At 40.5% G+C, this 23,512-nt stretch overlaps 1 protein-coding gene across 7 annotated transcripts in view; it reads left to right on the forward strand.

The window, feature by feature from the left end:
- SVIL (supervillin) overlaps positions 1–23,512 on the forward strand; it is a 108,100-nt gene that overhangs the window by 20,375 nt on the left and 64,213 nt on the right. For 2 of the 7 annotated variants that reach the window (XM_018075309.3, XM_018075314.3), the window contains exons 1-2: positions 18,067–18,206; positions 21,023–21,089. In XM_018075309.3, the coding sequence (XP_017930798.2) occupies positions 18,146–18,206; positions 21,023–21,089 (128 nt within the window). In that variant the 5' untranslated portion in view covers positions 18,067–18,145. Of the gene's footprint in view, positions 1–18,064; positions 18,207–21,022; positions 21,090–23,512 lie in introns of those variants that run through there. The other 5 variants (XM_018075312.3, XM_018075311.3, XM_018075310.3 and 2 more) reach the window with 4 other exon arrangements.

Consider the following 23,512-nt stretch of genomic DNA (forward strand, 5'->3'; position numbering starts at 1 on the left):
TTGCAGGCAGCCAAAGTTGCATTGGTTGCATTTGTGCAGGAGACAGCAAAGTAATTTGCCACAGAGGAAGAACTGAACAGATGCCAAACCTTCATCACAAATCTGTCCACTGGAAAGAAGAACCTTGTTTGTTGGAAGCCCAGGCTTTTCCTTAGCAAACTAGTTTTTTTAGTAGGTATTTCCCTTTCTTTCTCAAATCAACCATCCATCAGAGGATGGATGCAAATGGTTTCTGTCACTGAAGCCAGGTGTCTCTGTGAACACTGTGTTCTAGAAAGGTTGGAAGTGAGAGACTGGCTTAGTGGTGACGTTCCACCCAGCACCAGTGCTAGGCATCGGCAATGAAGTGGACATTTTTTTCAACAGGACTGAGCCAATGCTCCAGAAGCATAGGGGATACTGCAAGCTAAAGATTATGTAGAATGTGAACTTTAACTTGTGGAATAAAAAGTTTTTTCTGAGGATGATGAAAGTACCTTTAAATAGATACCTCTTCTTTCTGTTTCGCTTTAATGCCTTTTTGAAGGATCCTATATTTGACCTTTACAATACCAGCGAGGAGGAAGATAGGGGAAAAAAACCTGAATGGAACTTGATGGAGTCTCTTTTTCCAAAAGAAAAAAGGAAAAATTGCTGAAGGTACATCAGCATTTCTATCTGGGAGTGTTTCTTGTTATGAGAGAAAGCAGGGTGGAGAAAGAAAATGCAAGTAGATCCTGATCTTTTGCTTGAGGTCAGGTTATTACTTCAAATTCTTGAAGTTTCCTCTTCTCACTTGGTCTCCTCTGCCGCTGATGTTCCTGAGACTCCCAGGAGATATCAGTAATATCAGGCCTCAAGTTTTAGTTCCACTTGTTTTTGTCAAAGTGGTCAGCAGCTGTGTAAAAATAGTCTCTTCTCCCTGTCTGTGGGAAGAAGGAGGATGTGATCACAAGGAGCCATCTTGCAGGTATTGCAGTGAACGGCCTGTGAGCTGCCTCCTGTTCCTGTGTTCTGGTACATTGATGGTGCCCAGTTTGAAGTTTTATATCAAGTCATTTGTCAGCACTTCAGTGAGCTCCCTGTCCCCCTCCCATTCATAGCCAGTGCTGCCTGTGCCTTGAATGTGACTATGCCCTCTTATCAGGAGCCTCTCCTTGCTCTCAAGAGCAGATACGCTGCAGTCCTCAAGATAGCACTGTGATACAGGCAGTAAGTGTCCGAAAGAGTGTAGTTGTGTGAGCTTCAAGCCTTGTGAGATTTCTATGGAGCTCTCATCTTCTCCTCTTTCCTTTAATGATTAATAAGCAATTACAAAGGGTTTTATTGTTTGTTTGCTTTTTCAAACAGTAAACTCCTCACTTGTTCTTTTTTTTTTGGTTCGAGGAGCATATGGCTGTATTGATTGTGCAGAGCTGCCACTCATTTTGCCAAGTTGTTGTTAGTTTGCATGTGGCCACGCAACATTTATGAAAAAGCCCTGCCCTGCCCCTGCCTGCTCCCTCATTGTTTCCAAATAAAGGCATGTCTGAAAGGGGAGCTAAGCCTCCAACTGCCAGACCTTAAAGAAAGGAACTTTTACCCATGGATTGAAAAGAGGTAATTTATCTGCAACAAACCATTCCTTTCCCACCCCCTTCCCTTTCTCAAATTAAGTGAAAAAGTTGCTTTAAAATTTAAATCACGCAAACTGCTTGTTTTACACTCATACTCTCTAGCAGACAGTTTAGGAACCTAACCATCAGGCCTGGAGTCACCTCAGACTTAATGAAACGTCCAATTGATATATTTCATTTTACCTTTAGAGCAGTTTAAACAGAAAATGCTCATGTTCCTGGAAGATACTTAATAAGTGACCCTTTGCTTGCATATAAACCCTCATCCATGTGATGAGTGGGGAAGGTGAATGGCTCCCTTTAATGCAAGGTAGTAGTTTGGGTGACCTTGTTTTTTTAAGACAGAAGTACTCTTTATCATGGTTTAATACAAGTTTGATGTGGCATAATGGTGGTTAGCTGTGTATGATCTAAGGACATAGCTAACATGAGGTTGTTAGGAAGCAGTAATTTATTAGACCAGCTGGTATAGGGGGAAAAAATGAGCCAAGCTTTCGGGCACACCAGCACTTCATCGAGTCTGAAATAGAAGCAGCAGATTTCAAGGTTAAACAGAAGTTATGAAAAACACTCTGTTTAATCACACATACATTGAACTGCCAAAAAGGAGCTTGCTGGTATGATATTCCTTCAGTGGAGGGGGGAGTGTGAGAAGATAATTGTTATACTGGAGAAAGAAATAAGGAGTTTAAAACCATTTAAACAGTGGAAGGCTATAAAAACAGTACCTGATGAGCTCATGGCTGTTCTCAGTATCTATAGGACAACTGGGAAATTTTAGTAGTGTGTCTTCTCTTTGGAGGTTTTATTTTTGTAGTATTTTTGAGAATCAAGATTGCCACATCAGTCATTTATGGACAAATTGTTGGGTTTAACAAAAGGAACTTTATCAGGCAAATCTAGTTTCAGGCATTTTTTGTCAGTTGGTTGTCATCCTTAGCCTACACTAACTTAAGAAGTTACCTAGTACTCAGCTAATATTTCTAAAGGTAATGGCAGAAAGAAAAAAAAAAACAAAAAACCAAAAAAACCCACAACCCTTTATTGTTTATTTGTTTTTAAAAACATAAAGTATTTACTTCTAAAGTATGATCAAATCTATTCTAACAAGAAGCCCTGAATGCTTTTTTTATCTATCTTTTTTCTAATACATTTTTTTATCTATTCTTTTCCTCAAGCAGAAGCCAAATTTGGAGTTGAAATATTTAAAAAAAAAGTTTCAGGGCTTTGTAGAATGATTGATGCTTTACTTGTGCTGCTAACAGAGTTGGCAATGTGCTGTTTCTAAGCTTTGAATTAGGCTGTGCTATCAATGTGGATTTGATGACACTCACTGACAACGTGTATTGGACTGTACACTGTGGACAGCAGAGGAGAACTGTTTGATGCTCTTTAGAAAATGTTTTTCATTATTTTTCTGTACTGCTGTATCCTAAATTGATTAATATGATAGTTAAAGCAATGTCAGATTAAACATGTTAAAGTAGAAATAATTATCTTCTAACTTGCTCATCTGGCTTCTTAGTTATGTTTGATGGGCTGTCTGTACAAATGCCCTCTAAATTAACCCCTTTGTATATTAGCAGTTGCTTTTACAGTTGTGGTATCTGCCTTTATCATGGAAAACTGACTTTCAGTATCAATTATAATGCTCAAAACGATTGATGCTGTTGCAGTGGTGTCAGGAGTCCGGGGAACCAGCCTGCTCGTTTTTCTGAGTCCCAACTGCTCTGTGTTAACAGGGCAGAGTTGTTTACTCAGCTGTGTCCTGTTAGTACTGAGGGGCTGGATAGGTAAGTCTTGCATTTAACCCGAGCTCTGGGTAGGTGGAGGAGGTCAGAAAAGCTTAATCTAATTCAGATAAATTACTTGCCAGGAAGGGGGGTAGCTGTGCTAGCATTTGTCTTCCTCTGCCAGAAGTCAGCTTCCTCCAACCTGCTGAACCAATAATTTGAAAAAAGTTATCATGTATTGGGAGGAATTACATAGCAAGTGGGATGGATTGAGAGACTGCAGCATCTTCTATGATCCTTGATGTTGTAGGATATGGCATATCTGTGTCTTGGCTTCCTTCAGGGTAGTTTTATGGAAACTTCCAAAGATTAATGTTAAAATATCTCTTTCACATGGTACTTGAGTCACATAAGTCTTCAGTCACATGGGTAGTATTGGAGCTAAGGTTTTTGTGTTTTGCTCTCAAATTCTTTGAGAATTTACCTGTAATTAATTGTGAATGCCCTTCATGACATTTCCCGAAAACCTAAGCTGGACACCAGGTCACCTTAAGACTGGTCTTGAGGCACTGGCTGTATTGAGTATGGCCTCTGTGTAGCAAGCTCATAGGGAAGGTAATATTAGAAGATAAAAATAATATATTGGTTTAGTATTTGACCAAAAAGTAGAAGCATTAGGCTGACATTTGGTGTGGAACAAGTTATAGAAAAACTTTAATCTAACTGGAGCTTAATGGAGTGAGATGTCTCAGTTCTAACAGATATGGGCTTTGTATATTGGCTGCCTGTTGTGTAAGTAGCTTTTATTTATGGCGGAGGTAGCCAGCATGTTCTAAAAAGTTGAAATAAGAGTATTTATAGGACTCCAACTGATTCATTTATACTACCAGTGCTTGGAAAGAGAAAGAATTAAATGGCATAACACTTGATGGGATTAAAAATAGGAAGGGGAAAAAACTTATTTGTAGCAAATTCAGAAGATGGAAATGGATTAACTATATATTATTCTGACAAAACTGGACCCCAAATCTGTTCTGAGTTCTTTTTCAACCCCTATCTCTTAGTTGGGGTAACTGAAAGGATGCAAAAGGCCTGCTGCATTCTCCAAACTTAAAAACTGATTATTATTGATTTTTCTCACAATATGAGATATTAAAGGGGAAAAAAGTGTATGAACTGAAACAATTAAGCCCTTTACATAAGGAAATAAAAGTAAAATGTTACTTTTATTTTTCTGTAGTGAGGGATAGATTTATTACAGTGTTTAACAATGTTCGTTATTGGATCTTCCTGTTAAGATATTTTCCACAAAGTAGTGGCTGTGGAACACCCTTGGTGTTCATCCATTCGAAAAAAAAAGCACTACAACTAACAATTTATGACTTATACAGAGAAACAATTGCTTGACTTTTGAAATAAAACAAGACAGTGCTCTACAGTAAATGTAGATTTCTGGAATTCCTGGCGCTGATTCATCTCCGTCTACTCCTTTCTCTTCCCTGCCTCTCTGTGTTTGGAAGTAATTTTTCAGGGTTACTTACCAGGCTGCCTGACTTTCACTTTTCTTTGCTTCCCAATTACAAGACAAAAAGATAGGATAGGTGAGTTGTGTGTTTATTCTGATATAGAATTTTCTTATAATCAATGGATTAAAAAAAACTAAAAAAACCCAAACAAACAAACAAACTTTTTTCCTCTGAAATCCAATTTCTATGCAGGTGTGTTTTACACACCCACAGACTCTTGAAATATTAGAAGCTGGATGGTCTCACACTGTTCTTCATAAAGACTGGCAAGAAATAATGGTAATACTTGGCCAAAAAAAAAGAAACTACTTGAGAACTTACACATGCCAAATTGTTTAATAGTTTACTTTCACACATATGCACACATACCTTTGAGTGAAGAAAGTGAGAATTTGACTATAAAAATTAAATTATGCTTTCCAAGTGAAATTCTTATATAGTGTCTTCACTAGGAACAAGCCTCCAGTTCAGCATTCATTAAATAGCATTCTAGTGCTCCAGATCTCCTTGGATAGGATTCCATTCTTTTACTCCATATTGTGAGCTAATGAAACTCCTGGACTTACTCCAGTCTGTGCTGACTTTACATCTAGACTTTGGGTATAAGCTGTTGATTACTTACTGAAGTTTCAAACTTCCCAGGAAATGAAAACAAAGAGCTCAAGAAAATGTTGCAGCTTTTCACAGTGATCACGGCCACATGCTTTTCACATGCACGGCCACATGCTGTCAGGATGTTTAAGTTTCTTGTGCTGAATTTTAATGCAGGCATACTTTCCATGGCAGTTTGAAATACTGCTGTAATTTGACTTACAACCACTGGCAAACAGTATACTTACAAAATAGTTCAAATGTCTTGAAATGTAGCCTTCGCTGAGCTTGGTTTTGGTTTTTTTTGTTTGTTTGTTTACTTGACTATTTATGAACTTGATTTTTTAAGTCAAAGCAAGCTATGTGTATGCTGAACTGCAATACAAATTGGTAAATCATGTATTTAGAGAAGCTGCTGGATTACTTAACTCTTCTACTGCTGTATTTTATTGAATTCTTCCATTAGCACTTAAAAATCAGGTCAAATATAGAAAAGCAGTGAGGCAAGCACACATCTTGCTTGGACTTCAACAACTTCCTGTGGAGTTTTGATATAAAACTTTATAGTAAATATGCCAGTAATGCTGATGTGCTGAAATGAAGTTCTCAAATGGCTCCCTGCTGTGGGAAGAAGGACTATTTTCATACCATAAGAATACCTTTCTGTAGACTCTGTGAGCAGAACACTGGTGCTAACAATAAACTAGGAATTTCTTGTGTATCTGTGCAGCACATGCTCTCTTAAGGTGCTGAAGCTCATGTGCACCTGCCGTGTATTGTTCACTTGCTTGGATCACAAACTGTGGTTCCACCCTTTACAGTGCCTGTGAGGATGATGGGGCATTTTAAAAATGAAGCTTCTTAGGGTCCAGGTACCCCCAAACTCCCCAAGGCTTGCAATATCTTCTTTCTCCTGAGAACTACAAGATCCTGGGTTTGGAGTCAATGCAGTGTGGATGGCAAAGAGAAGTCTTGCTGCAGAACTTATCCTGTTTCCCTCCTGGGTTTTGCAGCCCCTCCTGAGCTCTGTGCTCCCTGTGGCAGCTGAACATGCTGCTGCCTCATCAGAGCTTGCAGAATATCAGCTAAACACCAGGCTGTCTTCACACGTGACAGGGCCCTAAGGACTGAGCATTCTGGAGCATCACCTGGCACAGGGCCGTGTCCAGCTGTGCTCTGCTGGCTAAGAGCACTGTACTGTGCATGTCTGTGATTTTGAAGACCATGCACTATTTCTCAGCAGTGGTTTTGCCTTGCTCTTAGACAAATACCTTGCAAGGCAAGGTATTTTTTCCTTGCCTTGCAAGGACCTAGTCCAGCACCTTTTCTGTAACTGGTTGTTGGTGTATTACTGTAATAACAATGACCATGAAGACATCTAGGGAGTCTGTTCTTTCCAACTCTGATTTGTTGAAGCTGCCTGTCTTTTTTCTCTTTTAAGGGATGTCTCTTTCCATTACACATGCTTAATGCCTCTCTTCAGACAGCACAGCATTCCTTTGACGCTATTCATGGGACAAACAAGTTGACTGATGAAGGGAATTTACCTGCAAGAAAAAAATGTCCAAGACTATCAGCATGCTTTTACACTATGACCTTGTGGTTGTTGGCCTTCTCCAGTGTGCTGCTGAAGTTAAGCTTTGTGTGCTCCAGTTGGTTCAGCTCTCACAAATACACCTTCTTAGTTTCCCATGAGTGGTTCTCTCCTAGTAAAGGGGAGAGTAAGTATCAAGTCTGCTAGGTTGGACAGACCATTACCAAAATCTCCTAGAGAAGGAAAACAAAACTCTGCTAAAGAAGGTGGCCGGGTTTGTGGAGGGGATGGAGTGGAGTGGGTAAAGAGAGCCAGTGAGGAGACTGGGTCTCTAATGGGAGAATTTGCAGTTGGAGTTGGAGAAGAGCCAGGGGAGAAGTGGAGGTACCTTTGGAAACACTGAAGAACACAAACACAGTGGAATTACCCATAGGATGGGGGAGAGGAGGAAGATGGAAGTACATAAAAGGCATGAGAAATAAAATCAGAAGAGGGGGATTGGCAAGGATGAGAGCTGGGAGACTAAGAGGAGTAGAGCCGGCAGTTCTAGTCTTGGGAAGATGCATGAACTTTGGGACAAGTGCTGCTGAGCTCCTCCCATGTGTCAGTAAAAGCTGCAGTGTGGCTGAGCACTTCTTTCCAGCCATAACATGGGCATCAATATTGCACCAGCCTTGGGGGCTGTTCTCTGTATGTTGATAAGGTGGCTCGGGGAAGCTGGACTGTAACAAATCACTCAACTCCCCAAGCAACTGCCCTTGTTCTCTCATTTCTAGCCAGTTTGTTCACTACATTTCATTTCAACAAAGTTATGATATTTTGCTTTTGAGCTTGAGCTGACCATCTGTGGATCAGGGGAAGAACACCTCCCCATTACCTCACTGAGACCCCATCTGTCTTCTCAGTGAATGTGTGCCTGCAGCACGTAACTGGTGATTATGTGGTGGATGTGTTTCCTCTCGTGTGACCTAGGGCTGGGGTGGCAGTTGATTCTTGTAAGGTCACTGGAGGAGGTGGCCTGTGTGGGGGACTGAGTAAGGAAAACATTCTTCAGCCTTGATTTAAAGCAGAGGTTCAATGTGAGCTATGATTCTGTTCTTTCAGCATCACCTTTGATATGCATAGATTTTGATGAAATTATTTTTCTACCCTGTTCTTGAAGAATTCAGTGAGAACTTTATAGCTCTGCTAGTAACCGAGCTTTGTCCTGAACAATGAAAAAGCCATGCTTCTTTGTGAGGGTGATTTCCCTACCACTTAGGCATCCTTTTGCATTTAAGATATTCAGAATACAGATTAAAAAAAATGTTAATTCTACTTTTTTTCCCCCTCCTCCCATCTTTAGCACAGGAGGAGATACTGCTGTATTTCTAAACTGTTCCCAAAATTCCTTCCTGAAGACCATTTTAGGATTCTTAATGTCTCTGAGCAAAGATGGAAAATGACAGTGTTAGAATGGGGAAAAGTCAGCTGTAACATTAGCTCCTATTTAAAATTAAAACTGTGAAAGCATAAAAGCATTTGAAAGCATTTGCTAGTGTGCAGTTACTCCTACGGTCCTAAATTAACCAGTGTCAAATCAGCAGTCACCTGTGAGGGTGTCACAGTGTTTTTCTATGGATGTGCCTGAGTTTATTGAGGTTCTCCTTTTTAGCCAAGAGGAGAAAGTCTTCCCATGGTACTTTGTCCATGGGTACTCTGGGAGACTTGAAATGAATGGGTGAACCCATTTCCACTAGCAAGTAGTGCAAGTCCAGTAGGTTTTCTCTCGGCCCAGCCTGGATGTCTGTGAAATATGACTGACTTCCATAGTTCAGGGCTATCTTGACTTCTTCCTAAAACTCTTCACAGGTCTAATGCACATGCACCAGTCCGTCTCATTCCTAGTGTGTTGTTTTGTTTCCTACAATGTTCATTATTGATGTTCATAAGAGCATACTGTGCTGCTGATCTAAGCAAATTGGACACAAAGTGAGTTAGCTTATGTAGGACTTACCTGTGTGTAATTATGTCTGACTGGCCCTTTTTTGAACGTGTGTGCCCCATTTCTTTGTATTATATTGGGTGAGAATAGACTTTGAGCAGAAAGTCAGCAATTCTGTGTTTGCATCTGGGCAAAGCTTCAGCCCAAAATGATAACTGTTAAGCTTACAAACTGCCAGTGTGATTCCCAGCTGCATTTTTTAACATGAACTATTTTAAGAGTGAATTTGCTGTATATTCTATCTCTTTTAATTATAATAGTGTGAACCTCAGGTTCATTGCAGGAACAGGACATAACTGCAGTAGTTTCGTTATTTCAGTAGGGTGATAATCATAGTTTGGTTTTGGTCCCTGAGCTCAAGAGAGTTTTCTAGCTGTGAGAATCATGTAGTAAATACCTCATTATATCTGGTAGTATTAGGTAGGTATTTAAACCTTACTGGGTGGTGTCAAATGAAGGATGGACATTCATTGTCTGTACTGACCTGAAGGGAAAAGCCACTCTGAGTGGCCCCTTGGAGGGGTCTTGCAACAGCACTGTGGCAGGAGGCAGCCTGCACTGCTCTCCTCTGACAGCTCTAACCACAGAGCAGTCTCATGGCTTTCCTGGCAGACTCTGTGCTGGGAAAGAGGATAGGGTGGTATCCAAATCTAGCATCTTGAAGTTGCCTTAGGAGAGATGTGAAGCGGAAAATAGACTGAATCCCAGAAGATGCAGCAGAAGGAGGGGTTTTGTTCGTTTTTCTTTTTGCCAGATAGCTATTTCTGGGGAGAGTAAATCATTACTTTTGAAGCCATCTGTCTGAATTGCAGTGAATCTCACCATAGCTGATCAAGACTAATAAATAATTAAATAGCAGTGCTCAAATGAGTATCTGTACCTTGCTTTCATCTAGTTCTCTTGGTTCTGGTGTTTGACAAGTACCTGTCTGCTGCCTTGGAGCTGTGAAGGTGGCTGTTTTTATACCCACGCTGCTGCCCTACTTTCAAGCAATTCATGCAGTGAGAAACCTGATTATTTTTTCAGTCTAGTGGCCCTACAGTGTGCTGTGGTGGAAACTGCACCTGAACTCCCTGCAGTTTCGTGCTGCTTGTGGTAAAACTGAAGTGTCTTCCTCAGCTGTGAGTGTTGGCCGAGCGTAACCTCTGGCACAGGAGCGATGAGAGCCGCAGAGCAGCGCTGCGCTGCCGCGCGTCCCGTGGCTGTGCGAGCGCAGGGATGGCAGAGCCGCGGCCCGGAGCTGAGGAGGGCTGGGAGGCTCCGGCTGCTGCTGCGCTGCCGGCTTGCAAGGTAAACACTGGGTGACCTATAAGCCAGCCAGTCAACTCGCGCGTGGCCTTATTAGGCAAGCTGCAGAGCCCGTGTCTGGGGACAGAACATGCTGGATGGCGGCAGAGAGCGCACAGCCCAGAACGGATCCAGCCCAGACCCCGGGAGATACGACCCAGTACTGCGGCGCTGACAGCGAGCTGCTGCTGCCTGAGCCCAGCTGTCAGAGAGACTGAAACTCTGCCTGGCAAATATCAAGAATTGTGCTATTAAGAGATGGCTTTAAAAAGTAAAATGCTTTTTGTGTAAATGTTAGTAACTTGTAGTTCTCTTCCTGACGTATTTTTTGTGTGCTTGGTTATAACCTCAGGACACCAGTTCACGCCGTCAGTCTCTATACTGAAACACTTTGTGGTGGCCTTTGCTGGGAAGTGTGTGTTCATTCCTTGTGCTGCCTGCTTTCAGAGGCACACCTGAACTAAGGGGAATTAATTATTTTTTTTCCACGTCAGGACTTGTTTCTCCTCTCTTCTTATGAAGTTTTTTATGCCCTTTATTGGAAGACTGATTTTTACTGGCTAAAGCAATGGTCTTGCTCCCAGAAGAAGGGGAATATTGGCACCCACAGCCTGCGTGAAGACTAGCACTAGTCTAGGTTACTTCATACCCACCTCATAAAAACTGAGTTTCACATGGAAGAAGCCTTAAAAAACAAAAAAGTACTTCTGTTTTTCCTTTAGTAAAATCTCTGTAGATTTAGACAAGTGCATCACAAGCAGATGCTGTGCAGGCTTTCCTGGGCAGCTCTGGGAAGGCTCCTCAGTTCTGACTTGTGATTAATTTTCTGTTAGTGACTGGTGCCCCCCAAGCACTGGGCATGTTTGTGATTTTTGCAGGGGCTTTGGGAGTGAATGAGGGCAATACAGAGAAAAACACCATGGCTGCTATGAATTTAAACCTGCTCTCTAGAGAATAGGCTCCAGAACTGCAGCATCACTGTGTTAACCAGATTTTCTTTCCTCATTAATTTTTGCTTAGCCATGCTGGATGTAAATTAAGGTCTGGTACACGTGCCTTTTCATAGTGACACTATTTTCAGTGACAGTACTTGTAGCTGAGCTGTCCCGCCTTTACCATCAGCTTTTGAATAGAGCATACATTTTTTTCTTTATTTCTTTTACTAAATATTTAATTTTCTGAGAAAGCATTGAAACATGCTATAGAGAGGATGGGAGCTGGGCTCACAGATTTGTTGTCTGCAAGGCTGTTGTCTGCCTGAGGCTTGAAAAGTTATATTTCAAGGTAAGTATGCAGGGATATGATGTGGCCTGTGAAATGTCACATCACAGTGGTAAACAAAATTGATGTTTTCCTTAGATGACTACTATCACAAAGAGCCAAGGAACGTTGTTATAAATTCTTCCTTGGGGTGCGTGTGCCTGTCTCGACTCCCTTTTTGGGCTTTTACATGCATGTGGAGATAGCAGCGCAGAGGTGTACAAGAGCAGACAGGAGAAAACTCAGTAGTGTGGCTGGGCTTTTTGTGTCACTTAACTGCATGGGACCACTTGCTGCTCCGGGCAATGACACAGCCTTGTGCTGGTTGTAGACACCAGAAGTGTCAGAAGATGGGGAAACCCATCCTGAAAACCCTAGCTGTTTGTTTGCAGGACAGGCGTTTTACAACCAGTATCCCAACAACAGTTAAGGCCCTTGGTTATCCCAGCAGCAAAGCTCTTGTTCACTGCAATAGTAAAGAAGAAGCTGCTGCTGCTGGTGTGACTTCAGAGGATGTCCATGGAGCTGTGGCTAACCCTGTGCCTTTACAATCTGAGTTGCAGCTGCTTTACAATGAGCCATGGTGTGAAACGCTCTCAAATATTGTTTTGTTTGGTAAAAACCCATATCTCCTCAAAGTCCTTGAGCTGTTTAATCATTCAAATTGTACGTATTGCTGGGAGATGAGTTCCTGCCTTATCCTCATTTCCAGCCATTTGCTCAGTCCATCTAACCCTGGCCGTGTTCATGCCTGACATCATCTCTTACTCTTTCAGGCCCAGAGACAAATAGGTCTGACTGAATTTGGATAATGTGCCTCGCTGGCATATCTGATTACTATGTGTGAAAAGGGTATGTGGCCCTTGAACTTCCTTGAAGGAGCTACTCTAGACTGATCCTACTCCTAAAGAGGAAAACCTTGGACATCTTTTATGCTACAGTCTTGCCATACAGTTTTGCAAACAGTGATACAAGATGTAGGCATGTCAGGGAACATTAGACTCATGTTCCTTACTCTGAAAATGTGTTGCAAGATTGAAAGGTACCAAAATTTCCTTTTAGGAGCAGTCTACTGCTAAAATTAATGACTCAAATGATATTTCTTCAAATCTGAAAGAGTAATCTAGGGATTGGAAGGGGATTTTTTAGTGTGTGTGCCAAAATATGTTGTTCTCCCTTTTCCCTCAGCACATGACTAAATAGGCAGTACAAAAAGACCATCCATATTCTAAGACATCTGTCATCTTGTTCTAAAAAACTCAGTCCCCTTTATAAATCTTACTAATCAGCTTTTTTGATCTCTTTGCATATGACCTGTTTCAAAGTGCACCGCACAGACAATGCAGCGCTGAAATTTATCTGAAGACTTGTCCAAAACATACTCACTGACCAGACATAAATCTTCTTGCCAGGATCATTATTGAAAAGGATTACATTTGCTTTCCACTAGAGTGATGATACCATGTCAGAAAACTATCCTAGTTTTAAAGTTCATATAAATGGCCTCCATTTAAGAAATGAGAAATTATCACTTGCCCACATACATGAGGTTTGGATGGAGAAGACAAAACCAGAATACATACTGTGTTTACAAGCAAGGCTGTTTGGATATCACTCAAGATGGTAACTTTCTGTTAAGTGATTGCAGTATTGAAGTAATCTTCTGGTAGATTTTTGACCTGTATTTTAGCTTTGGGCTGACTTATTTCTTGAACATCTTGGCAGAAATTCCTGGAGAGTGGGAAAAAGGGGAAATAAGGAAAGGGAGTGCCTTGCCACTTTCCTTCAGAAAGACATGCCTGCATGCCAAAAACTGACAGGGATTGTGGGGTATGCAAGCAGCCCGCAGCCTGGGAGTGGAGGTCAGATGGAGGGATGGAAAAGAGTGATCTGGTTTAGCCCAATCTTCTGACCTTCATTCCTTCAATCATCTATAGCATCTCAGATCTTGGCACAGCTATTCCAAGGGTGCTTCTCTTGTCCAGAAGAAGAGCAGTGGAATAAAATTCATGAGCTTCTTTAAGTCTCTACCCATGAAGTGTGGATGAAAATGTGATTTCGTCATCTTGTTTATACAGCTCATCTCAGTTTTCTGTGCTGCTCAGATTCTTGCTTACCTAACTAGCATATTTGCTGAAAGTTTTTTTGCAGTCGCTGTGGGTTTTCTTTCCTCTGCATTGTTGATTTCTTTAAAATTTTATTTTTGGGTTTTCTTCAAACAGCTGTCATGGGCTTTTTTGATTTTTGCTTTTATGATAACTGCAAGTCACAACAAAGTATCTACTTCTCCTTATCACAGAGAAACACTTCTAAATATAAATTCATAAGTGATCAAAATTCAGGAAGGAAAAAGGCTTGATCTTGTTGGGACCTGATTCATGACTCCTCAGTGCTTTGGGACTGGCAGCCCTGTAAGTTGGGAACCGTTTTGCAAGCCGTTTAAACTCCAACTTTGATTAGAGCGATTAGTTTTGCCAGACAAAAGGAAGATATTTTCCTTCTCTTCCTGTGGGAAGCTTCAGAACAACGTTTAACTGCCAGCTGGTCTTTCATGAGCAGCCTCAGATTTGAAATGTATACATGCTTAACCTCGAGCTCTTTGCCCAGCTGACTGCAAACTTAGCTTCCCGCTGGGCTGCCCTCCCCTTTCTGACGGCTGAACTGTTGTTCTCTCTTTGTTTGCTTATGTTGGAGGCTGCTAATGCTCAAGAATTAATGATGGCAGAGGGGGACAAGAACATTACTACCGATTTGTAACGCAGCCTTGATAACATAGCTTGGCTGAACACACTTCTAGTTCCTGGAGACTGGATCTTTTTGAAGGACAAACCGCTCTTCCTCCTTTCCTCATCAAGTGTTTGGTGATGAATTTCTTTGCCTCTGAGAAAGATTTACTCTTAAATCTACTGTTTCCAAACAATCAGCACAATGCTAAATCCAAGGTTTCTTTTCTTCATACCACTGCTTGACTCTGCTGACTTACTCTTTTTACACCTTACTGTTTTTCTCCACTGCCAAAGCTGTTAAGGGACAGCACAGAGACTGCTTTTACAATAGGTGATCCCTTATTGATGGAAAGGAGGGAGGGAAGTGGTCAGTTACCGTGGTTAAATATTCCCAATGATCTGTGAAGTGCAGTACACTAAGTATACACTGTGAAGTGTAATATACTAAAGCTCCAGTATCTCACAGCTTTTAGAGTTTTAATATTGCAAGCAGTGTTAGCACATACCCCACATCTTGAATTGACACTGAGCAAACTCTGGGATCACAGATTCTGCACAGTAGCACAGTTTCAATATTAACAGCAGTGATATTAATGTTAATTCATAGATACTGTGCATACAGCAATGGCTGATTGCCTCACCTTCCAACCTAACATGAAGAGATCTTTAAGCCAAACTTTAGAGTATGGGTAGGTATTTTTGTGAAGACCTTGTTACAGATGTTGTTTTTATTGGATATTTTACTTTCCTCTGTAATAATTCTTTGATTCTACACCCTCTGTATTTTTGACTTGTCAGCTGTATATAGTAGGAAAAGGAGTCCTACTTGCACCAAAGCCTATCACAAATATTTCTTCCCAGGTAGTAGCCAGAGCTGTTGGAGAGACTGGCTTCTTACTGTGTTCTGTGGGTAGAATTTAAACAGCACAAGCAGAAACCTCTTTAAAAATCACACATTCTGAAAGGCACTCCAGAGGTTTTCCATCTTTCTTCAGCTCTATGCGCTTTACCTTCTGCACCTCATTCACCAGGAGGATGCTGAGGATAAAATGTTGGAGATGATGTATAGCAAAGGAATGTGGGAGCCTGACTCCTCCCTCCACAAATACAAACATATCCGTCCTCTGTTGTATGGGACATTGCCAGACATGGGGATGACATTTGAGCTGAGCTTACCTGCTTCGTTAGCCAGGAGGGTTGATCCTTGATCCCTTTCCTGGTCATAAGATCTTGTGCCTTTTTCTTTGTTCTGGAACATCCCGAAAAGCATACCCTGCAAAAAATAAAAGAGAATATTTGCTACCAGTTTAGTCATCAAACCGGGTCAATAGGGGAGCAGGACCTAGCAGAAGTCCTGCAGCAGAGGGAACGACAGGTAGGACAACTTGGCAGCCATGACCTATTCCATCTGCTCAACTGTCAAATCTAACTTATCCTTCCACCTTGCTTGAGACTGCAGACATGAAATTTATCAAATGAATGTTATTTATCTGCACTTTATATAAGAGAAACTTCCCTTACTGTGTATCAAATGAGTTGCAGGTGCTTAAAAGTGCTCCAGGTAATAATACATCTATTTACAAGACCAAGTAAACAGTCTTCACACAAGCAGGGTTGAGAAAGAAGGGATTTTTCAGCACAGAGCATCTCTTATTGATATACCAACACAGATACTGGTCCTGAATCTCTCCATTAGCTGTTACCAGCATCTTCTTTCTTAGTTCTGCACTGTCTTGGTTTTGTATTTTAATCACAGCTGCACTTACACTTAGGCCATAAAGCAGATTTTCAGGTTAATGGCAAATTTGGAATTTATGTCAACAGATTATGGTTTTTGTTACTGCTTTTTTTATATATTAGGCTCTAGTACATGGAGGCCTTCACAGCTAGTCAAGAGAGAACAGCAGTGTCCATTTGTGTTCTATTGGTAGTGCTGTGAAGTGGTTAGAATTAAACATGAGAGGTAGCAAGGTTACAGGCAAAGAAAAAAACATGGTGTGTACCACCAAATATTTCTGAACAGAGTATGTTACCTGGTGAGCCAGAGGCTTTGAGGTCATATTCCTTGTGTTGGGTGACTCTCATCCTAGAGAGCTCTTGACTCTTGAAAGATCAACTAATATAAGGTGCTTTGGTTAGGGTGACTCAAACATTATTCATGTTTAAAAATAAATAAATGAATACAAATAGCGGGGACATTAGACAAGATGAAGTGCATATTCTTTCTTCTATCCATTGTAATAACTTGTTAGCATGAAAAAGAGTGTTTTGATGACCTAAATAGGATAAATACAATTCATGGCAAGCCAACAACCATTAATAGGTTTTTGATAGATGATATATTTCACTTGTGGTTAAGCACTCTCTTTCACAGCATCATTGCTTATATATTTCCTTTACATAGAGGTTTCCAGCATAGATCTGGGTTCTGTTGTACCAGATATCATAAAAACAGGTGAGCAGAGTCAAGAACTTCAGTATTTTGTTTGTAGGCTATGTTTTCATGGTCCTGTCAACCCCAGTCTTGTGGTAAGTTTTCTCATGGAATTATAGAATTGTTTGGGATGGAAGGGACCTTAAAGATCATTTAGTTCCAACCCCCCTGCCATGAGCTGGGACACCTTCCACTAGACCAGGTTTGTCAAAGCCCCATCCAAACTGGCCTTCGACACTTCCAAGGATGGGGCATCTACAACTTCTCTGGGCAACCTGTTCCAATGCCTCACCATGCTTAAAGAATTCCTTCCTGATATCTAATCTAAACCTACCCTCATTCGTCTTAAAGCCATTACCCCTTGTCCTATTGCTACAGGTCCTTGTAAAAAGTCCCTTTCCAACTCTCTTGTAACCTTCTTTAGGTACTGGAAGGTGCTATAAGGTCTCCCTGGAGCCTTCTCTTCTCCAGGCTGAACCACCCCCACTCTCTTGGCCTGTAATACTAATACTAGTTGAAACCTTTTTGAAGGGGAGAAGTCTGTTGGAGGGAAGCTAATGGGTTTCCCTATTTGTTTGTGTGGGGTTAAGTGCATGGACCTGTTTAAGTCACATATTTAATGCTTCTTTGTGTATGTTAGACCATCAGGTAGTTCAGTGTGGGCGACTGAGCCAGGCTTATTGCACCATTTCAAATTATTATTTCCAGACTTTCAAAATTAAATATAAAGGGTTTCAACTCTTCAATCCAAAATCCATCAAATCTGTTTAATAATAAAAAAAAAGTAGCTAGACAGTACTTTTGTGCAATTTTGCACCTTCTGTCTCGAATTAAAATATTTGGAGCTGTGGTGTCTGTTCTTTAATCCCCACCCCCACCAGTAATTTTGCTCATATGTTATCCATAAATCTTGTCTGTTTTAAATGTTCCAACTAATAGTTAAGCAAAACATTTAAGCATAATGATATGATTAACAGAGTCCATTTTTTGGCAGCCTGAATGCTGTTTTTCTTAAGCTAGCACTGCAGTTTATCCTGATTAGAGATATGAAGGAATTATTCTTCTTCTTGGAGGTTTTTTCTGGTTTTGTTGTTGTTGGGGTTTTTTTGTTTGCTTGTTTTCATAATACGAGGATTTAGGGGTTCTGCATTCATTTTGCAGGGATATAGTGTGTGATTTGGCTGGATCTTTGAAGTGGTAATATTATAAATCTCCCAATCACCATTGCCCAATCTGTTTTAGCATTCATGTGCCTAATTTCTGTTTGTAATCTGATTACTGGCTTGAGCTGCTCCGGCTTGCAGCCTATTGCTATGCATTTACTGTACTCCCTGGGACGCGATAGCCTGACAGCTCCAGTCCTCTGCTATGAAAAATCTCTACACGATATTGCTAAGACAGGCCTAGGGCTGTGGCTGGTGGAGAATTAGCTGCTATTGTAGTTTCTCTTTGCCGAATCCTTTGTTTCTGCAACCATGTTCAGAAATCCTTGGATCTCCAGCTATTTGGGAAATGTTAAATACTCTGAGGAGCAAGGTAAGAGTTCCAAGTAGATAGAAGAAAATGCAGTTCATTTGTGTGTGTTTAATCTCTTGTATGTATGTATGCATGTGTAAATATTGTTTGACTGGATCTTCTGCAGCTGCATTAGGTACTTTAGCAATCAGTATGCAGTTAGTCAAATAGGCTATTTCATTATTTCCTAAAGGGCACTTTTGAAAGATCCGATTAGATGGATCTTTTAATTAGCTTAGCATGCCACCGACTTAGGGCCTTTAAATATACTAAGTAACACTGGAAGGTTGCATCTACTTTTTCTTTTTGAATTCAGCATTTGAAATTTCTTCTGTGTTAAATTATGGATAGTGGTTTTATCCGGTAGCTTGTACCTAAGAGGGAGGGGAACTAGACTGAACAAATGGTTAAACTTGTGAGCAAGTTTGATTTACACTTCAGTGAATATACTCTTAATTTTAAATGCAAATACCTAAAATTTCTTTAATGTGATTATGAACATGTTTAGAATTCTTCAACAAAAGAAAGAACAAAATGCTGTTGCAAATATTTTCCTTCTGTGTATCAGGTGCTGTGAGGGTGGGTTTTTATCTTTAAATTAACCATTGAATAAGACTCTACTAAACTGATGTTTCTTTGTCGAGCATATTTATTGTCTTCTGATGCACAGTTGTTTTACTTTTCCTCCTGTGTTTGTATTTAAGACTTCTGTATTGTGGTAAGTAAGTTTTATTGGACTTTAATCCCCCCCACATGGTGTTTAATTTGAACAGGAGGAAATACATAAAATATCAAAACTGTGTAACAGAATATAATTGCCTGCTAGGTTTTTCTGTGTTTAGGGTGTGGGGGAAAATTGGAGCTCACCCCTGTGAAATACAGCAAAGTTTTAAGATGTTTTTGAGGCAGCATAAATGTGGTGTGTATGATGTTACTGAATGTGTTTAATGAGTAGCAAGAGCCAAACCGGCTTATGTGCCCCGTCTTAGCAGCCCTTCTCCCTCCCTGCTCCCAGGGAAGCAATGCAGGCTACTTTCTTCCTTTCTCATATTCCCTCCCCCGTTTTGGCTAGGGTAGGCAGAATTTCTCTGTGGTCTGCTTGTGGTTTTCATGGTGGACAGCTGTTTCAGTGCCAAAAATTCTAGGATGGGTTGTATCCTGTAGAACAGCTATAAATTTAAGATATGCCTGGTTCTGATTAGCTAAGCTGATACTGAGCTGGGCTTTGAAAGTTAGTGCATAGTCTTCTCAAAATCATGTAAATCTGGCCTTTTTTAGAGGATGCTTATGGCATGGAGTATTTTTTTTAATGTTGTAGTGTAAAATATAATGATTTATATACCATTCACACTGTTTTTCTTATAATACTCTGTTTTGGTTTAGCAAGATGTTTCTGTGTAATCTATGTGCTTTATTCTCCATTTAATGGAAAGAGAAAATGAATGTTAACAAAAACAGGAAAAAGTTGCCTATTAAAGTTGAAGAATGCTATTAGCAGAGCTGCTTGAAATCTGCAGTGACTTATAGCAGATGCCTAAAAAATGCTTTTTTGCACAATTTAAGCTTCTTTATCAAGCTGTTGAAATTCTTTGTTACTTTTTTTTACCTTTTTTTTTAATCTTTATACCTGTAGAGATGGCAGAAAGAAGTAAAAGAGGATAAAAAGTTTTGAAAGATATAGACAAAATATACGTTCTCTAAATTAAGACCCATATTGTCAGCTATAACTTGCATTATACCCTTTCTGCAAAAATAAGGGACATTCTACCCTGACTTTAAAATATTCTGCATAAGCAAAAAATTTTTGTTGCCAGTTAGATCGTCTTTGAAATAGTTAAATGATTGCTGTATCAGTGACCAACTGTTTATTAATTTAAGGTCTTGAGGTAGTAGATTTAATACAGATGGGGACAGAAGACAATTTTCCATTGGGAGTAAGTTATTAGTAGCTTTATGTACTTTTCAACAGCAGTCACTGACCAGGTGCTCCCCTGCTTCCTGGCCAGCAGTTCTCTAAGGTCTCTTAATAGCATCCTCGTTGTTGAATGGATGGAGGTGGAGATGGTACTTGGAGCACTGGACCCTTTGCCACTGGTTATCATTTAGACCCTCTGGTGATGCACTTGATTGCAGAAATGAAAAAGCTAAATCTGGGAGAGAGTGGGGAGATTGCCCATTGCTTGTTATAGTTCACAAAGGTTTGGGAACCTAGAGACTTTGTAATACATACTTTTTGAAAATGAGGCTGCATCTGCTCTCAGTGTAAACACGTGTTCCCCTGTGAAAGTAAAGCTAAGGCTTTACTTCTAAGGCTTTTCAGAAAAAAACATGGGAGCTTCCAAACAGTAGACAGCAATTTCTGTCTGTCATGGATGGTGTAATGCTGTTGCAACATATCCTCAGCTGGACATCTCTTGACTTCTGCAGTGAATATGCAGTTTTTATATGCTAGGCTGCAGCCAAAAAGGCTCTTTCTGCTTGCAGCATTTCTCATTTGCAGAGTGCATCATAAACATGTCTACTGTCCATTTTATAAGCTGGGAAACTGAAGTTAAAATGATCATCCCAGACTGCAGTACTACACCACAGATACTAAGAGTAGAACATGGCAGTTCCATAAAGCATTGATGTTTTTAGGATGTCTACTGTCTGTACTCATTTTTGCAAGGCTTGGGTTTATCACCATCTTGGACATGCCAGATTGTGCTGTTTGCCTAGAGAAAAGGCACAGTCTTTTGCAGTGGAAAGGCTATGTTTGGAGGCTACAACCTAGTTTACCAAAAGTTCCCCGTTTATTACAGCATCTTCACAATGTTGTGTTTTTTTCTATTTTGCAGATTTTGCCAAGGGAAACTCAGTCAGATTTAAACCTTCACGATTGCTCCTACGGAAGAGAGCGTTAAGGTAAGGTGGAGCTCGTCTTGCCTGGTGAAGATCACTGGTTGCAGTAACTTAGTCATTGCTTGAATCTGCATTTATTCTTTTGTCAGGAAAAGTGATTATTGGTCCTCTCACAGGACCAAGCTCTGGCACAGAGCAGATGCTCTGAACGAGTATTGAAAAGACCAACTGTCTCCTAAGTAATGTTAAAATCTATAGCTGGAATTGCTCAGGGAAAAGTCCCACTCTGCACTGGGCCTCCTGCCACTGCAGTGCACATTTTTACTTGTGTGGCATGGACACAATACAGAGCAGTGAACCAGCTTGGAGTACTTACCTGTCTGTAAAAGAAGGTGGCTGAAGTGGATGAATTAATTATACATCCTTGCAGGGAGCTTTGTCAGCAATCTAGGGGAGAGAGATGAGGCAGGACACTGCAGAGATGAATGGACAGGTGGTGTTGCTGTTTCCTTGCAGGGCTGTGCTGCCTTGTGCCTGCATTCTTAGGACGTGGTTCCACGAGCCTGAATAAGGGGATACAGCTAAGCAAGATGGCAAATCATGTTCCCTCTCTCTTCCCATCCTTGCTCCAGCTGGTTTTGGTGTCCACATTTGTGCTTACTGGACCCATTCATAATGGCACAGAGAAGAGATCAGGGCGTTGGGAACTGACTCTTGCCCCAGCAACCAGCTGTGATGTTGGCTCAGCTGCACAGGAATCTGCCAGCACACAGCACACAGGCTCACTTTGCAAACTTCTTTTCAGTCAAGGCACACCACCTGGAGCACACCTGATTCCCTGTCACATTGTTTCTTATGTGCTGTAGAGAGATGGAGAGAATAGGTGTACAAGACACACTGTGTTATGAAAGCAGGTAGGGGAAAGTAGAAATAAGAGTAGCAGAGGAGGATATGACTGTAGAATGGACTTTTTACTCAAGGGTCCAGGGAAGAAAATTCTCCTGGAGGTAGGGAAAGAGGAGTGAACACCAAGAACCTAGCTGGCAGGTATCCAAGTGGATTTTGTATTTCAATCATAAAATCTCAGTATATCCTGTAGCTTTAAGTGGGATGGCAGGTCAGTGTTACCAAGTGGCATTTGGATCAAACTTCTGGTTGCTTTTGGGCATGTAACTAGGTTAGTGGGGCAGCTATTTAGAAACTGTATGCTGCTGCAGCAGCAGCAGATGAAGTTTGCAGCCTGGAATCCCTGATGTATAGAATACCACCCACACTTACTTTGGAAGTTGGCAGATCAGTATAACTACTGAGACTGTCAAGTACTCTACTAATGCTGCATTATACAATGTTTTTTAAGAAAAACTATTGAGATTGTGAAATATTGTTGCCTGTGTCTTAACAGGAATCATCTGAATTCCTGAACACTGGAGAGTATAATGAGTTTGTTGGGAACCTGAGGCCAAACCACACACAAATCCTGTGTGAAACAAACTGGTGGGACCTCTTGCTGTTGATTGCATTTCATGAACCATGGTCACAGGCTATGTTTCAGGCAAGGAAAGGAAGAGAAATTCCTCTTTCAGTTCCAGATTTAACAGGGACTTTAAGAAAGAAGTCTTGCAAATTTCTAATTTATTTTTTTTTTCATTTAGAGAACCTCTTGTATGCCTTAATTATTTTAATAATGAATGTGCAGAGCCTAGCTGGTAAGTGTGGAAATTCATGGTACTGAACATATCTGTTCAGATCTGCACCTAAATTTATAACATGACTAGATGTAGCTGTGATATTTCTAGAAGAGAGTTGTGGATGAGTTTGAAGGTACAATATATCTGGCAATTCAAGTCTGACTATCTGACTCTACTTAAGCAACTGAATTGATGCAACTCCTTCTTCAGCAGAGCAACTAATAAAGCAGGGAGCCATATGGATATTTCTCTTTGAGAAAAAAGGGAAAAAGGGAAGTCTTGGTGTGGAATTACTTATGAGTTTATTTTTTTAAAAAACACTTATGAGTAGTGTCCTGTAATTTTATTTTCGGAGGTTTTTTGGTTTTGGGTTTTTTTTACTATTTGGAATTGCTTTAATATTGTTCCAACTCAATTTGGATTCCTAATGAATGTTCTTACTGAATACTGTGACATGTCCTAAATATGCCTACTTTCATTTTTAGAACTAATTTGATATATGAGCCTATAAATACCCAATTGTTTGGCTTGACTCTGTCGCCTTCAGAGCAGTGCTCTGTCTCCGAATCCTCTGTGTGTGTGAAAGCAATGTTATTATATATTGGATTAAAACTTTTTGGTTTTTTCTTGTGCAAATACTTAAACCACGCAATGCCACCTGCAGCTTAGCTAGAGAGAGGAAAAAAAGCCTCTGAAGAGATAAAACTCCTCAACTGTGGATTAAATAGTATATGAAAATTGTTAATCCTTTAAAAAATAAACAAGTAAATAGATGTTGACAGTCTGTCCAGAGGGAAA

The sequence above is a fragment of the Manacus vitellinus genome, unplaced genomic scaffold (assembly GCF_001715985.3).
Source record: "Manacus vitellinus isolate BGI_N305 unplaced genomic scaffold, ASM171598v3 scaffold_3_pilon, whole genome shotgun sequence".
Lineage (NCBI taxonomy): Eukaryota > Metazoa > Chordata > Aves > Passeriformes > Pipridae > Manacus > Manacus vitellinus.